General features: G+C 40.5%; 2 protein-coding genes across 10 annotated transcripts in view; both read right to left on the bottom strand.

The window, feature by feature from the left end:
• The window catches only part of ogdhb (oxoglutarate dehydrogenase b), a 40,571-nt gene extending 32,043 nt beyond the window's left edge, over positions 1-8,528 (bottom strand). Inside the window, exons 1-4 of one of the 2 annotated variants that reach the window (XM_015975398.3) lie at positions 8,354-8,528; positions 6,723-6,771; positions 6,352-6,626; positions 657-845 (exon numbers count right to left, since the gene is read on the bottom strand). In XM_015975398.3, coding sequence (XP_015830884.3) covers positions 657-845; positions 6,352-6,585 — 423 coding nt within the window. In that variant the 5' untranslated portion in view covers positions 6,586-6,626; positions 6,723-6,771; positions 8,354-8,528. Of the gene's footprint in view, positions 1-656; positions 846-6,351; positions 6,772-8,353 lie in introns of both variants that reach the window. The other variant, XM_015975405.3, reaches the window with a different exon arrangement.
• Positions 8,529-13,958: 5,430 nt separating this feature from the next.
• Positions 13,959-16,084, bottom strand: part of LOC107395908 (calcium/calmodulin-dependent protein kinase type II subunit beta) — a 57,919-nt gene continuing 55,793 nt past the window's right edge. For all 8 annotated transcript variants that reach the window (XM_054744102.2, XM_054744104.2, XM_070552218.1 and 5 more), the window contains one exon: positions 13,959-14,170. The gene's annotated coding sequence lies outside the window, so the exon portion shown is untranslated. The remainder of the gene's footprint in view (positions 14,171-16,084) is intronic.

Here is a 16,084-nt window from a genome sequence, read left to right as displayed (position 1 = left end):
AGGGAGATTCCCATAGTGAAACACTTCACTCTGTTATCAAAGAACCAGGGTTTACATAACGTAACCCTACGATTTTTTAGCAATTTAAAGGTTGAATATGGAACACAAACACCAAAGCGACATCTGGTGTGTGGAGATTGTAGTTGCAACAATAGAACAAGGTTTCCAACCATAGATATAAACAAATAGATGTGAACATAAACACAGTGTCGTGCCCATCAAAATAAGTATTTGATTATTTTTTAATTAAAATATAGCTTTTAAAGAAAATACTGTACCTTCATTCTGCACACCTCTAAACACCCTGTGGAGGTATTATTTAAAAAGAAAATATAGCTTTTTAAGAAATTGTTCCATATTCAACCTTTAAGCCATTTATCTCACACACCACACTTTCTGTGATCATTTTAAATCAGTCCAAGAGAATAAAATGATATAATCTCTTTCTAACTTAAAAGGGCTGAAATAGGTGGCCTGTTTTTTTTTCTGAATTCTTTGAACTGAATGAATTTTATGTAGTGACAGAAAAGGCTTTTAGTCTCTTTGAAAATCAAAATGACATGCGTCATTACATTGGTCATTGTGTCATTGCCAAAGTCAAAGTCAGTGAACATTATGGTATAAATAAAAATGAGAAGAGTGTGTTTCTAATGTACCTGGTAGGCTCGGATCAGTGACTGCACTGCTAGATGATCCTTCACCAGCTTCTCCACATTGGGCTGGGCTCCCACCAAACCCTGGATACTGGCTGTTCCCTCAGAGGGCCCGAGGAGTGGTGGAGGGCTCTGATAGGCTGCACCAGGTACAGCTCCAGCATTTGCATTTCGGAAAAATATATCCCAGGACTGAAGAAACAAAAAGAAATTATGTCACGCCTGCTCTCTGGTTTAATCCTCTTCTGCTAAGTCATACAGACTGAAAATGTGCTAAACTACTTTTTTTTACTTGTTACAGATTCCTAACATCAAAAGAAGACGGGGGTTAGTGTTTCTTTATTAAGAAGCTAACGGTGACTTTAACCGTATAGGATTTAGAGACAACTAAAATCGTCATCAGATTTTATGATCATATTATTCTGGCTAAAATGAGTGGATGAATGGGAAGTCTAATTATATATGACAGTAAGGTCTAAAGCCTCACTGCGCATTCCAGGGTGGCCTTTTATTGTGGGCAGTATAAGGTATGCCTGTGCACTACTCATGATGTCAGATCAGCATCTTGATGTGGCACACCTGTGAGGTGGGATGGATTATCTCAGCAAAGCACAGGTTCTCACTATCACACATTTAAACTGATTTGTGAATTTGTGATTTTTCTTGTTTGATGCTTATCATTTTTGTCTTGAGTTGCTTGATTTGTACCCTATTGGTCCTTATGACTACTGAGATGATCACCCTTCCTGGTTTTACCCCTTCCCTATTCCTTCAGTCGTGACTGATGTAGCTTTCATAGATAATGGTGACAAGTTATGGAAGTGGATAAAATTCCTTTTTATTTTTAACTTATTTTTTATTTTTCCTTATTTTGTTTTGCTTTTGTTAGGTTATCCTATTCGGATAAACAGGAAGGAATGTTATGGAAATTTTATGTTTAGTAATTCTTGATCATTGAATGTAATATGTATTGCTCTCTGTCTCTCTCTCTCTCTCTCTGTCTCTCTCTCTCTGTCTCTCTCTCTCTGTCTCTCTCTCTCTGTCACTCACTCACTCACTCACTCACTCACTCACTCACTCACTCACTCACTTTCATTCCTTTCTTATCTCTTGGTATAAATAAACTCTGTGACCGGATGTTCGGGGCATTTCGCCTCATGCATTGTGCCACAGTTATAACTGTTTGACTTGTCTGTTCATTGTCTCCTTTTTCTCTCTGACTACAGGAAATGGATTATTGATAAACACATGGACGTAATTTTGGGGGGGGACAGGGGGGACATGTCCCCCCCACTTTCTCCAAAGTCAAGTTTTCACCCCTGCACTTTTTACCAATACTTTATATTAAATTGGCACTGGTTGAGCTCTAGGACCAAGCAGAAAACAACCATTTGTGTTGAAGCCTGTTTCCCATTAGAACATACTGTAAAGACCCCCCCCCCCCCCCACACACACACACACACACACACGTGTCCCCCCCACTTCTAAAGTGAAAATTACGTCCATGGATAAACATATTGATAAAATCCATGACAGATGTAAAAGGCCACCTTAATTAACTTATAATGGGTTTAAAAAAAAACAATAACGCACCAAGGTAATTGTATTTGCTCAAAGGGACAATACACATAAATGTTGAATACGTTCATGATTGGAGTGTAAGGTCCCAGCTTTACTGGTGTCACAAACCTACATGTGAAAAAGCTCAGATGCTCACATTTAAGGAAGTACAAGTCAGCTTGAGGAGAAAGCAGCTTCAGACAACAAGATTTGGAGTCTTATTTGGACATCTCGCCTCTGACTGGCTAACAGCAATACGACTTTACCACTAACTCTGTATGCTCTGCAAAATGTATCTCCACAAATAACACACACCTGGAGGAGTTCTGAGGTGTGGAGAAGGTGCTCATGCTAACGGTTAGCTTCTACTAGTTGAGACGTTCTCTGCTGATTCCCAGATGCTAAACCAATATCAGCCATCCCCGTTGTGAGTCAATATGGGTGAGTCCATGAATGTTAAGTAACACTGTGATGTAGATCTGTCAGGCTTTTCAAATCCTAGAGTTTCACTGTCTATTTTCTATCAGAAGCTAATGCAGGATATAGGTGTAGGAGACTATTTTCAGGTTCAGCCTGCATGAAAAACTGAGAATGACTGATTATTATCTGCTCCTAAAGCAACTACAATAAAGTATATTCTATTCTATAATTAGAAATAATAATTTAAAATAAGTAATTCAGTGTTCCACACCTTTAAAGATCAAAGATGATAAATCCATCATTATTAAATGTTAGATCTCTTAGCTAAAAGTCATTTTTACTAAATTATCTCTTCTCACAATCTTGATTTCATGTTTTTATCTGAAATTTGCACTAGTTCTCATAGAATCAACACCACTAAATTTCACTTCTCTAAACGTTCTTCGATCTGACAGGCGTGGTGGTGGTATAGCTACTATTTTCAGAGGCTCATTCCTCTGTAAACTGCTAGTGTGTGGTGCTTATGACTCTTTTAAGCATCTTTGTTTTGAAGTTAAAGGTACACCCAAGATATTGGTGTTAGTAATTTACAAGCCTCCAGGGTCATGCTCTCTTTTCCTAGAAGACTTCACTGAGCTTATTTCTGTTAACACAACAGACTTAGCAAATCTTCTCATAACTGGTGACTTTAATATTCATGTTGATGAGGCTGATGACAAATCTGCAGACCAATTCCTTGGGTTGCTCGCAATATTTGCTCTTCAACAAAATGTCCATTATCAAACCCACGATCTGGGACGAACTCTCGACTTAATCAGAACCAAAGATGTGTAAGTGCTGAACATTGTTTGTTAAGGATGCGCGTCTATCTGACCATTTCTGTGTTTTTTTCTGAGATATCAGTTTCACCTGCTACACATCACACCTCAGTTGTTCTCAAAAAAGGTATTTGGGCGATCACACTGCATCAGTTTTTATAGAACGCATGAATACATCAACAAGTCTGACAACCACCTGTGCTCATTCACGTTTAAATCTCTTCAACTGCAAAACTCTTGAGGTCCTTGACACCATTGCACCCAAAAAGGTCAAACTTATCTCTAGAAAACATAAAGCTCCATGGAGGTTCACTAAATCAGTTACAAATAAGAAAAGAAAATGCAGGAAAGCTGAGTGTCATTTCAGAAAAAGTAACCTACCAGATCACTAGGAAGCCTTCAAAATGCAGCTGCGCACTTAGAACTCTGAATTAAATAAAGCGAGACAAGCCTTTTTCTCCAAAGTCATTAGTGACAATGTTAACAATTCCGTATTCGGTTTGCTACTATTGAGAGGTTCACTAATCTCCCAACACAGTTAAACCCTGATTTCATATAAACTAAGTCTAATGAGTTAGCATCCTTTTTCAATGAGAACATCATAAACATCAGATCAACCATTTATTCCTCCTCCAGGTTAACTAACACAACCAGACCACAGCTACAGCCACACAGCAACAATCGGGCTAGAATGCTTTCAGTGTGACTAGTGCTAAAACGCTGGAGAACATAGTTAAGGCCTTAAACTCATCTACCTGCTGTCTGGACACCCTGCCAATTAACTTCTTCAAAAATGTTTTTAGCTGCTTAAAAGCAGCTGGTTGTTCCACCTCATTCAAATGAGGATAACTGTCGTTAGCACCAGAGCTTAATTTCAGCCTTTTGAAAAGACGCGTTTCGGTAACTGCTAGGATCAGAAGTACAAAACAACAAAATCAAAAGTAGAAGTGGCTGTATGCAATTAAAAAATTTCTTGGATTATCCTTTTAAAACATTCGCTGTGCTGCGGCGGTATTCTGAGCGGTTATGTTTCGGTTCCATGTGCTGTCTGCATCCGAAAATCTCCCTGCTGTGCAGAAGAAACAGCGCCTCGGTGATTACAGCCTGCTGTGTGTGTGTGTGTGTGTGTGTGTGTGTGTGTGTGTGTGTGTGTGTGTGTGTGTGTGTGTGTGTGCTTGTCCAAGTCCAAAGCAGTTGTACCAGCCCTGTCTCAGACAGTCCTTCGGTGAGATGCCAACTTTTATCTTTTTTTTTTCCTGAGACAGATTACATGTGCTGCTGTGGCTCCAAGATTGCTCGCTCATTTTTGTATTTGCTGGTTTGTAGGGTCCACCCCATCTTCTTGCTATTATAATCCGTGCATGTGCACGGACACACAAGCTAGTAGTCTTTTAATTTGTCTAAATTCTAAGGAACAAAACCACTTAGTTGTGACTTGTACAAAATTCAGCTGCAAGGCTCCAAACAGGAACTTATTAAAATCCATCCATCCACTTCCTGTTCCCGCGGGGTCGCGGGGGTGCTGATGCCTATCCTCCAGCAGTCTCCAGGCAAACAGCGGGGTACACCCTGGACAGGTTGCCAGTCTATCGCAGGGCACTCATTAACATTCACATATTACTCCCGTCCTGGCCTCCTGTCACTGGCTGTGAAATTTGGAGTATATTTTAAAATTCTTACTTCAACTTTTAAAGCCTTACAAGCTCACCCTTACTTAACTGGTGTGCTGCAGATTTACACTCCTGAAATCCACCTGAGATCAGAACGCAAGATATTCCTGGTGTTCCCAGAAACCCATTTAAAGTCCTGTGGAGATTGCTCCCATGGTCCCGAGGTTGTAGAATGCTCCTCCTTTGTCCCTCAGCTCTACCGACTCCCTTTGGGTGTTTTAAAAGACTTGGCTTTTTAAACTTGCTTTTAACTAATTAAATGTCTTGTTTAATTAAACAATTTTACTCATAATTGTTTGACTTTGCATTTTGTTTTGTTCTACTGTAAAGCCTTTTGTGATTTTCATCTGTGAAAAGAGCTGTACAAATAAAACTTACTTGGGCATCAAAAATCGGATCAACAGACTAGTCTGTGTAGTCAAGATGTGTCACTAACAAGACGAGCCTCAACAAAGATCCAGATAATATTCACAATAACACAAAAACAACAATTTAGCGCAAAGATAGAACTTTACTATTGAAGTTCACATGGGTAACTTTTTAAATTTGAAACAAAAATCAAAATGATTGTTTTAGTTGGAATTTTTGACCTTGTTCTAACCATTCTGTCTGCTCCTACAAATCCCAAATGGCATCCTAAAGGCTGCTGTGTAGACATGTAGAGCGGATTCTCGTTTTGGGTGACTTGCTGTCTACAATTTTAACATAAACAAGGAGATCAGAGTGTCTATTCACCTAAACGTTGCCTGGGTGAAGGGTCACTGATAGTGCACAACCAGAACTAAAGAGCTGGACTGGACGTAACATGTAACGTGCAGAGCTAACAGCAAAGGTGAACAGGTGCCTGGGGGTTTACAGAGCTCATCATTCTGAGGTAATGACCCATAACAGACCTCTTTCCCCCTCATTTCAGCCTTAGTGTCTCTTTAGGAAACACAAGAAGCTGAATGTGCTAAAAGTGCTGCCATTAATCACACTTCATTACACACATTTAGGCTGTAAACATGCTGCTGCAAAATTAGATCTGCAGACTCAGAAACTCCTAAAGAAGATTCAGTTAAAGTGGTGTGTTATGCAGAAAACAGCTGATGTGGAGTTACTGATGATTCACGTGCTGTCTTTATCTAACTGGTCTACATCAATCCATCTACCAGATCTGTTAGCATTCACATGAAGTTATAAAAAATTTGTCTGATCCATAAGTTTTGACATTCATCAAACATAGAATACCTTGTGCACATTCCTGGGATTCTCCAGCCACGCGTAATACATCTCCTCTACATAGTTGGAGCTGGTGCCGTTCAGAAAGGGCTCAGCAGCCACAGATGTGCTCAGGCACCTCACAGGCTGACACATCCTTAAGTCTCTTTCAAGCATCAGTGGCCTGGTCTGGGACAGGTTCTTGGCCGTCTGTGCAGTCCTTAGAGGCTGTAGCCTTGTAACGGTAGTCCTTAGGCAGTGCATGGCTGCAGATCAGCCACAGCTCCTCACCCCCACCTCCCTTCCTGGACGGAGAATGTAGCAGTAGCAATATTATCCCAACTGAGGAGAGACTCTGAGCTCCTCCTGCCAGCTTCAAATGATGGAACCCCTTCCCTCACCAATCCTGCTTCTTGTCCTCTTCCTGCTTTTCTCTGGATCCAGTTGAGGCTAAAAGTATAAAGAGTTTGTTAAATATAATAAATTACACAATCAGACAGCTGAACAAAACCCAGCCAACCAGCAGGTGGGAATTGAGTTAAAATTATGCTTTAATTTATCTGTTAGATGTTTTCACATCTCCAGGCTGAATGTTGTGAAAAAGTCATGGTGTCTCACCCTAATAAACTACCGTAATTCACTCAAAATACCTGCAAAGGTTTCCGGAGCCTGTAAATGGCCTCTCAGTCTGGGTCAGTAGACCACACAATCCTGGGGAAAACGGCCAACAGTTATGGACACCCTCCATAAGGAGGGGATGACACAAAAGGTCATTGCTAAAGAAGCACAGAGTGCTGTATTCATGCATTTTGCTAGAAGGTTGAGTGGAAGGAGAACGTGTGGTAGGAAAAGATGCTTCAGTAACGAGGGAGAACGGCAACCTTGAGAGGATTGTCAAGCTAAAGATGTGACAGAGCATCGCAAGGAGTTGACTGAGGCTGGAGTCAGAGCATCACGAAGTGCTACGCACAGACCAATCCTACACTTGAGCTGCAAATGCCACCTTCCTGTGTCAAGCCACTCCTGAACCAAAGACAACACCAGACTGTTGCTCAGTGGTCCACAGTCCTCTTATCAGATCAAAGTGAAGTTTGTCATTCAGACATCAGAATCTGAATGAAGAATGGAGAGGCTCAGAAGCCATGTTGCTGGATGTCCAGAGTGACGTTTCCACAGTCAGTGATGATGATTCAGGGCACCATGTCCTCTGCTGGAGTTGGTACACTAAATGTGCCTTCTTCCTTTTTTTCTCTCTCTCTTTTTCTTTAAATTTTTTTAGACATTTTGAACCAGAACATCATCTTAAAATTTATATAAGATGATGCAAACCAGAATAAAAACAAAGTAAAGCAATTTACCGTGTAGAGGTATAAATGACTGAATATTAAATATAGAACTTTTTAATTGCTTTGACTTTGGGAGTTTGCAACCCGTCTTTTCTCAACACCATTAATGAACAGAATTAGGTGAATATTCAGAATATTTTTAAGCAGATAGTGTTCACGTTGAGATTTTACTTATGCTACTGTGTGCTAGACAAACGGAAATATAACGGTAATACTACTTTAACTTAAAAGTCCATTTTAGACTTTGCATTAGCATGTGAATCAACTCAACTTTAAAGAAAAGAAAAATTTACTTAATGTAAATATTTAATTTGCTTTTGACAACATCAGCTGATTCCTGCACCCGACTGATCTTCTAAAACATTGTCCTCCCATTCTCCTAACTTCCTCCCCAGGCCACCCGACGTTAATTAAAAAGCTGTTTTAGTTATCAGCGACTCTGGAGAAAAACTCGACTTCACCCTTAAACTCAAACTTAATCAATTTTTGACTCAAAATGATAAAGAAGAGATAAGAATGTAACGGCATAGCATCAACGAACTCAACAATGTTGTTATTACAGATGCTAGAGTGCAGCAAACCCAATTAAAGGCTCACGCGCGGCATTCAATCAGGATATATTTGTATTTAACGGATAAATAATTAAACATCAGCTCAAACATGTAAAGAATATTTGGTATATATACCTTTTGAGGTCTCCCCGCTTCTCCCCTAGAGCAGCAGTGAATGAAACTCAGCAGTTTCCTGTGCGCGCGCGCGCACAACAGCCATTTGTACAGGAGGAGAGTGTCGCGCGCTCAATGTGTTGCAAAGTGCCAGGTCCGTCATCTGGTCATGTGACACCAGTGAAGTAGCAACTGCTGGAAAAATAATCAGTTGTTTAAACTACGCACGGTCAAGTGAACTGTCACAAAATTTATACAGATGTAATTTCCAATTTTGAAACTGCAACCAATCAAAGATGAACGCAAGCCTCAGGTACGTGAATATTTAAAGAAGTCCATGTGTGTGTGTGTGTGTGTGTGTGTGTGTGTGTGTGTGTGTGTGTGTGTGTGTGTGTGTGTGTGTGTGTGTCGCTATCCAGCATAGAAAGCCTATGGGGAGATTCAATTTACTTATGTAGCGCCAGATCATGGTCCATTCAGATCAGAACCTCTTGTCACAAGAACCACTTCTTCCCCTTTGCTGTAGGACCTCTGAACATCAAAATACCAGAGGTGTGACCACGTCGCTGCTTTGCAAGTCACAAATAAGTCACAAGTCTTTCCAGTCAAGTCTCGAGTCAAGTCCAAGTCAAAGACAGCCAAGTCCAAGTCGAGTCCAAAGTCAATGATGTAAGTGCAACTGAAAGTGATTATAAACAAAGTGCTGCTGCGTTTAGCAGAACAAGATCAAACCCAGAACGAAGAATGAGTTATGGTGTTTGTCCATGTCGTGCCACTTTTGTGCTAAAATATCAAATATGCTCAAGTCATCATCAAGTCAACAGATGCAAATCGATTCAAGTCGCAAGTCTTTATAGATTTTATCAAGTCAAGTCAGAAGTCATTAAAATAATGACTCGAGTCTGACTCCAGTCCAAGTCATGTGATTCGAGTCCACACCTATGCCAAATACTCACTATAATCCTACAAATCTGTACTAGTCTCTTTTTCTTTCTTATGTTTATTATTCATAATCTTGATGCATCCTATTTTTCCACTTGCTTCACTTGTATGTTTACAACATTCCACCGAAGCAAAGTCCTAGTAATGCAGACTCTCACGTACTTGGCAATAAAACGCGATTCTGATTATGCAAATCTTATCCTCCTCTCCTTGATGACATCAAGCTAGCGTAATGGGTAGTATATGACTCATTTAAATGAAAGTGAACTGCACCAGAGAGCTATCATACTGTTTGGTTGGCAGCACAAAACGTGACATAAATGTTTTTGTTTAAAGGCTTTCCATTGAAACAGTTTTAAATGTAATTTCCTGAGGGAGTGAAGAGTAAACCTTTCAAATCCAGTTTGCCTCCACTGGGTCAGAGTGTGTGACCTTCTGGACTCTATATTTAGATAAAACAGGATTTGTGACCTGTTGTACTTTTACACTGTGTACATTCTGGCCCATTGACAGGTGTCCTTCATTAACAGGAACACCCTGAACAGAGCAATAACCACCAACCTTTGTCCTCATCATGAGTACACAAAGAGCAAGTTATGAAACCCAAATCGTTTACATCATTGTCATGCTGCATTATCTCCGACCTGCTGTCTGAAAAACAGGCTCTGATCCTTCATGAAGAAGACGTATGCCAGTTTAAAATATTTACCATTTTGCCTGACAATTATTTTACTGTACAATCTTTGCTTATATAGTCCAACACATTTATAAATTAACTCAAATTGAAACATTAATAAATAAATAGATGAACAATCAAATAAATAAATACATAAACAAATAAATAAATAAACCATTCAAATTCATTGTTGTCAGTGGGTGCATTTTGATCTCATTTTAGTGACCTCATTGTGACCTTTTTCAGAATAAACTTCAAACATTTTATCACGTGGACCTGTTCCCATTTCTGGAGCTTTTACAGTATTTGATTAGATCCAGCGCAGGGGTTTGCACCCTGGTTGGTGCCCAAAGCGAATACCGTCTCTACACCCCCCTCTGTTATTGTCTCACTTTGAATACCTTAAGTGTTTGTTTCCAAGAATGACTGATTCTTAGAACAGGTACATAGGCTCAATTCCACTAGAACCAGAATTCCCAAAGCAGGCTATAAACTTGTTTAAGGATCTTGTTAGCAATGAGGCGTTGATCCTTTGGAAAAGAGTGACGTCATTGTGACGCATTGACGGGGCTGGAATAGTTGTCAGGATGGTCCAGTTGTCTTGAAACGCAAGAAGAAGATATTCTGTTCCTTCTCTCGTATGCTTAATAATGCACTAACAGTACTGAAGGGACTCTTATTGTGAAGTGTTACCATTTCCTTTATTGTCTACAGTGATTTCTGACTTTACTCTGGTTTGTTCTCATGGAGAAAGGCCTTCCACTATGCCTCCTGTCCTTGTTGTCCTTGTGTGTGTTTTGAATGTGAAATTAATAATTATGTACATGTTGATATACTATCATAATGGTAGCTTAATTTAATCATTGTTCATTCACTTATACAAATTAAACAAGCTAAAGGTAATTCCTAAAAGCTTGTGGAATAAACAAAATGACTTTACCTGGATGTGATCATTTCTCCGCTTTGAAAACAAACGGTGCAGGCAACCTGAATAAAGCTGCTTTAGCTCCTCAAATAAAAAACACTGCAAAAAATTAAGCTGAAAATCATTTTTTCACTCAAACAAAACAAAACAAAACAAAAAAAACTTTCAAAAAGAAAAAAAATATTTCAAAGAAAAGCCTTTGGATAAAAACTAAATATAAACCATTGATCGGGTCAGTAAGTCAGTCTATAAAAAAATAAAATTTTTAAGGTAAAAATTTGGATTTTTTTGGTTTACAGCATTTTCCAAAATTTGTTTAGAACTTTGGTTTTTGTTTGAAGTACCTTTTTTAATTGACTAATAAAGAAACAAAATAATCTCCATATACAACCTGTGGTTCTCAAGAATTTTGAGGCACTTCAGCCTCAGAAGTGACCAAAAGCAACATGAATCCATTAACCAGATTTTATGGTCCAATTTTTGGATTATATCATAGGATTTCCAAAAAACGAAGGATATAGAAAATACAAAATGAGTGGGATGCAGGCATTAACTTGGTTTAAAGAGGAATTAGCAAATGTATCACTTATTGTAAATTATTTGAGTACACAGCTTAACAAATCTAGTTTCTGCTTAAATTCATGTTTTTATCCCATTCTTTGTTTCCTTTCTGCAGCCTTCTTTTATTTTATAACTCTGTATGTATGCATAAAGTTTAATGTGTGTATGAGTATAGGAGTTGAGGTGGGGGGGGGGGGGGGGGGCGCTCCTCAAGGGGAAAAAAAGTGTATAAAAGTAGCTTGGGGTTCCTACGGCAACAACAAGATTAGGCCAAGCAAACCCCAGTTCTTGACCTCCCACGCTGCTGATAAAAGATAAAACTATGTAGGCACAACAAAACTAGAGTATAAATGTGACAAATAATATTATTTTCATAAAAAGAAAGACTCAGGAGGCATTTGGTGTAGAACCGGACACCTCCTGCAGACAATTGCTCTGCCACTGAGAAATTACCACAGCAGCAAGTGTCGGTAGAATAGAAAAGTTTTACAGCGATCTTAAGTTAGTCATCGTCTATAAGTGATCTCTCAGTGTAAATGGAATGACTGAATTGAATGGACTTTTGCATCACATTCTAATTTTTAAAGTTTCGCCTGTATTTTGATGGAATTTCTGTAATGTTTATTCCACTATTCTTGTAATAGGTTAGTAAATAAAAGTTCAACAAATGTTAATTTCTGGTTCACCCCTGCTGACACCCCCCCCCCCCCCCCCCCCCCCCCCCCACACACACACACACATCAAAAGTAGAAAGTACAAGGAAGCAATGAGGTTTTGCGGATTTCTGGCTGTCTTTCTTCCAGCTCTTATGTTGTGCAAAAACTTCTGTTGTGGAAATAAAGTGCACAGGAAGTACGACTGGTTCTCGTGACAGCTTATATTTATTTTTTCACATCCAGAAAGTTTAAAAACATCCTTTCTGATCATCTTTGTGTTTTTAACCCAACAAAGTACATTTGATGTCTTATGAAAAAAGGTCACCTGTTTTGTTTCTGAGAAAACACTCCAGTCTGATGTTTGTTGTCACTGACGGAGGATTTCAATAAATATCATTAATTTAAAAAGAGAACAGAATGGGCTGTGTGTGTGTACAGTAGAAGTTAATGGGGTGGTTTCTAATATCAGCTTCCAGTAGTGTCTGAGATTATCACTACTAACAGTGGGCTAGTAAAAAACCTGAATTTGCTTATTAAAATGATTAAACCAAAATCTAAAAACGTTAGCAGAATAAAGCTTGCAGCTGCATGGTGGTGCAGTTGGTAGCACTGTTGCTTTGCAGAAAGGACACAACTTTCTCCTACAAACCAAAAACATGCATGTCAGGTTGGTTAGACTATTTGTCCCTAGTGGTAAGTGCATATGGCTGTTTGCATGTCTCAGTTGTCACTGTGACGGCCTGTTGACCCCTGACAAGCACCCTCTCCTTGCAGAACCCTGCAGCAAACACCATCATAGATTTGGGATTTCTGATTTTGAGAGCTGGTGCAAATACACGTTAGGTTATATAAATAGATGGAATCCCCTGCACCAAGTGCACTCTCCCTTTAAATATGCATCATGAAAAGCTGAAAACATTAAAAATGAAGACATAAGAATCCTTACATGAAGTCGTCAGACATACTGTATAAGAATCTGCTTTGAAACTAAAACACACACAAAAAAAGACCAGTTGGGATTTTTTTCTTTATGAAACAGTAAAGAGCCATTTCAAATCAGATCTGGAGCCAGCAGTTAGTCAGAAAGGCTTTCATGTTCCACAACAGCAACTTTACCACACAAATGTATCATAATAACATTTAACACAGCCCAGGATGCAGGGGCAAGAGCTCATCAGCAGCTCAGCCCCCCAAAAAAGAAAGCCTGTCAAAATGCACAACAACATCCCACTCAGCAATGCATTAACTCTGAATATCATGCAATAAATACCACCACGATAAAACTGGAAATGTACATGAACAGCAGGATATTGTATGGTCAACCGTTGTCATAGCTTTAGCATTAGTAATGTTCAGCACACAGAGAATCATTTAGGACAGAAATATCTTAGCATGCTGGTTTTGACTGTCTCACAGAGCAGCTTGGACAGGTCCAGAGGACGCACGGAGGCATCGGTTCAGGGTCAACAACACTCCAGAGAGATAAAAGGCTAAAAACAACGAGAAGTAACAAAACAAAACAGATTATTGAATACACCCATCGGTCTCTGTTGGAGAGAAACGAAGGTCTGCTTGTTTGTTTTATACAGGCAGCTTTAGTCGTGCAAATAAACAACCACAGGTCATACCAGGAGTACAGGTAGAAGCCATGCTCATCATAAAAAAGAAGAGATTAAAATGGTTCAGAAATATACAGTACAGTAGAAAGAGCACAAGGATAGACGGTAGCTATAATGACACTGAGAGTAATGATTTATAGGTGTGAGTATGTGGAGAAGGAAAAGCATCAACAGGAGAGTTCCACACAGGAGGCTGACAGAAAAACGGAAAGGTGTTGTCCAGGTGAGCAACCACATACAGGCTAACCGGAGATAGGACCCAGGTGAACAGTCTCCTTAGTGCAGCTGATTGGACTCCTGCTGAGGCGAAGATTACGTGTTGGTGTAGAGAGAGAAGGGCATGGTGGGTTAATAGAACGCAGGACAGCAATCCAATCTTCCATCCACCTGCACCACTCTCTCCATGCTGGATCAGTCGCTCGGATCGTCGACTCCTCAGCTACACTTCACTTCCTTCTGCTGCAAAAAAAGAGTCAACAAGTTTTATTTGTTATTTTTAGTTGTAGGTAATTAATTTGTCTTAACTTCTTAAAGTTTTTAAAATCCAGTAAAGTCTTATCAGCCATCCTCCCTCAAGGATTCAGCGGAGCTACCCTCCATGATGCAGCTCCTCACCTTATCGTTATGCTGAGCCCATCCGCACAGAGAAAGCTCTTTCAGCAACTCCTATCCTGGATCTAATCTTTTTTAAAGTTAAAACCAAAGTCCCATGGTCATCATCACACACTGGTGAAATTACATCTCTGTGTTTGACCCATCCTAGTAGGGAGCGGCGAGCTGCAGCAGTGGCTGTGCTCTGGAACTATTTGGAGGTTAAACTCCCCAATAAAGCTGAGTGTCAAGCAGGGAGGCATTAGGCCCCTTTTTTAAGATTTTTGGTATGACCTGACCAGATTTGAACCCCATTATCCCAGTCCCATGGAGGACACTCATACCACTAGGCCACTGAAAAGGTCACAATCCAAATCCCATGAGTGTAGGAGTGGGCTAAAAACACAATGGACCATTAAATCCAGAACTTTGACCCTCAGCTCAGCTCTGTGTCCATCCTGCAATCACTGAGGAAGTAACCAAGATACTTTCTTGCTTGAGGCTCACTCATCCCAGGAGAAGCATTCAACCTTTTCCATGGCTTTAACCTCGGACTCTCTTTCAGACAGCCGTCAGCCATCTACATACATGCTGAAGGCCTTTGCTTGAAGACACCATTAGAACCACATCATTTGCAAAAAGCAGATAAAAACTTCCTCTCTATAACTGCAGCTTGAGATTATGTCCATAAAGACCAGAAGCAGAATCAGAAACAAGGTGTATCAAGGGGCCAATCCTCTGCGCCTCTTGAGAGGGGGCAGGGGCTTTTCTGGTTACAGTCTCCCTGGGGTCCTGCGTTCTGGGGGAGCTCCTGGATCTCTGGGACTTGGTCAGAATCAGAAAAGCTTTATTGCCAGTGCTCCAGCATCCCGAAGCATAGGAATTTGACTCCGCAGCACAGCCTGACCAAGGTTACACACACACACGTAGACAAAACAGATACAGGCAGACCACGAGAGCAGTCATGAACAGCACTCCTTTCATTTAGATGAAAAGGGGATTACATGAAGATAAAATTTGTAGGGAAAAAAGGCATTCCAGAGTTACTCCCGACAGGGCGTAGCTTTGCTATGCAAAAACACCTCAAACATATAAGCACAAACATCAACAGTTCACAACATCAGACTCCAATAGGAAGGTGGGGGGGGGGGGGGGGGGGATCCTGTTTCCCCCAGCGAGAGCAGCCATCTAAGGCGCTCATCTACTGTACAGTCATAGGGCGGGAGGGAGATCTTGGGACTAGCGAAGAGCACATTGACTCCTCTAGCTGATGATCTCGCCAGGCTGAAGTCCACCAATCCGAAGGCGGGGGGTGGGGTGGGGGGGGGGGGGTTAGGTCGGGTTTTCACAGCATCTGTCTACATTGCGTCGTGGGGGTTTTTAGTTGCTTGCAGCTCAAGGCTACCAGGGCGTCAGATTCAGATAACAAGAATTTCGGGTCAGACTTAGATAATTTTCCTCTCTGCCTTCAGTCTTTAAACTGATCATTTCCAGTCCCTCAGTGAAGCCAATTCTGGGTTTCAAACATGTCCATACCGTCCGGTGACTCTCTGAGATGACATCCATTTTGTGCACTAATACCGGTATAACAGCTAGAACATTGTCCAGCTTACGATTCACCTCGAGTAACGTCCCAGTCTAAGAAGTTTTCACACGGACGGTGCTTTCTGCGGGTGAGGGTTGCCCTCCAATCGCTCCCGCCTTCCCAAATTTCCAGAAAACCAGATATCCTCCCACTCCATTCAAGAGAAATCCAGTGATCATCAGACCACATATCCACAA

Source organism: Nothobranchius furzeri, chromosome 6, assembly GCF_043380555.1.
Source record: "Nothobranchius furzeri strain GRZ-AD chromosome 6, NfurGRZ-RIMD1, whole genome shotgun sequence".
NCBI lineage: Eukaryota > Metazoa > Chordata > Actinopteri > Cyprinodontiformes > Nothobranchiidae > Nothobranchius > Nothobranchius furzeri.
This window is presented reverse-complemented; position numbering and strand designations above follow the sequence as displayed.